General features: G+C 48.8%; 1 protein-coding gene across 3 annotated transcripts; it reads left to right on the top strand.

The window, feature by feature from the left end:
- On the top strand, positions 1-1,015 carry LOC136513032 (photosystem II reaction center W protein, chloroplastic-like). Of its 3 annotated transcripts, none has more exons than XR_010773281.1 (2): positions 1-274; positions 420-557. XR_010773281.1 is itself a non-coding variant. In XM_066507036.1 (2 exons), exons 1-2 carry the CDS (start codon positions 126-128, stop codon positions 761-763), a joined length of 414 nt encoding a protein of 137 aa, XP_066363133.1. In that variant the 5' UTR covers positions 1-125; the 3' UTR covers positions 764-1,015. The 3 variants fall into 3 exon arrangements, 2 of the variants coding, with proteins under 2 accessions (XP_066363133.1, XP_066363132.1); XM_066507036.1 differs by having other exon boundaries at positions 1-195; positions 420-1,015; XM_066507035.1 differs by having other exon boundaries at positions 42-274; positions 353-1,015.
- The last annotated feature ends 506 nt before the right edge of the window (positions 1,016-1,521 follow it).

A 1,521-nucleotide genomic window follows, 5' to 3' on the forward strand; every position in this document is an offset into this window, starting at 1 on the left:
GTGGCAGCAATTGGGCTGAACGCCTACTGGAGAATAACACCACTTGTATTGCATCTAGAGTAGTTCTAGAATCTAGACACAGCAGGCAGGCACGAGACCGTTAGTTAGCCCAGCGAGATTGAGCAATGGCAACCATCAGCGCCGCCACCCTCGTCGGCGCGGCCGCCGTCGCCAGGCCGTCGTCTCAGGCTCAAGGTACGTAAAATCGTCGTCGTCTGGGGGGGATCTGGTGCAAGAGCTAGCGGCGCCGTCAGTCATCTACATGCGGCGGCGTGTAAGCACTACAGACAAAGGCCATGTTTTTTATCGGAATAATATTTTTCTCTTCTCATATTTCGACTTGGTTTTTCAGCGAAGCGAACTGGCCGAACTATCTGTTGGCATGAGGACTGAGGAGGTTGCTGTGTGTGCCACTGCAGGGCTGCCGCAGCTGAGGGTGAGAGCCGAGAAGGTGCGGTGCGGCGCCGCCAACTCGAGGCGGCCGAGTCAGCGGGACGGCAACAGCGTTAACTGCAAGGCGCCAGCGTCTCCGGCCGGCTGCGCGTCGTCCCTTCTGGCCGTGGCCAGCGCGATGACGACGTCGTCGCCCGCGCTGGCGCTGGTGGACGAGCGGATGTCGACGGAGGGCACCGGGCTCAGCCTGGGGCTCAGCAACAACCTGCTAGGGTGGATCCTGCTGGGCGTCTTCGGCCTCATCTGGTCCCTCTACACCGTCTACACCTCCACGCTCGACGAGGACGACGACTCCGGCCTCTCGCTCTGAAAAACGGACACTCCCTCATCTGATTCGTCGATTCCTAGCTACTGTATTTTTGTTCAGCCTGACCCCCGTGTAGTCCGTGTGAGTTCGATCTGTGCATGCGTGGGTGCAGACGATGAAGCCATGGTTGTATGCGACCGTAATTCTGGACATGTTCATTTAGAGGAATTCTGAAAAAATCTAGACAAATTTGTGAGAGGAAAACACTGTTTCGAAGTCTAATTTAAGAACACGAACAAGGCCTCTGTTGTTGCATCTCAAATATGGTAATGACTCGAGTACTTAGTAGTAGTTGGTTTATCGATTACTCTCCCCGTTCCAAATTAAACTAGTTTTTCACTTTTTTTTTCAATTTAGCTATGTATTTGGATATATGTCTAGATACATAACAAAATATCTATACTCAGAACGATTTATAATTTAGAATGGATAGAGTATCATGCATGGATGAAAGACATGATGAAGCTGTACACATGTAGTACTGTATGGAGTTTATTGATATCAGTGTACATGGCAGTATCATACTATCTGATTTGGACAATGCGTTACCGAGTATGGGAATGTAAAGGACAAGGATATTCTGGAATCATACTGCTTCGTACTAGTATATCCTTGTCACACCTGCTTCGTACTAGTATCTGACCACGAGACGTGGGGGTGTTTGGTCCCTACTAAAAATTTAGTCTCTGTTACGTGATGTTTACATATTAATTTGAAGTATTAAACGTAGATTAATTATAAAATTAATTATATAGATTGAG

This window comes from Miscanthus floridulus, chromosome 16 (assembly GCF_019320115.1).
Source record: "Miscanthus floridulus cultivar M001 chromosome 16, ASM1932011v1, whole genome shotgun sequence".
Taxonomy (NCBI): Eukaryota; Viridiplantae; Streptophyta; class Magnoliopsida; order Poales; family Poaceae; genus Miscanthus; species Miscanthus floridulus.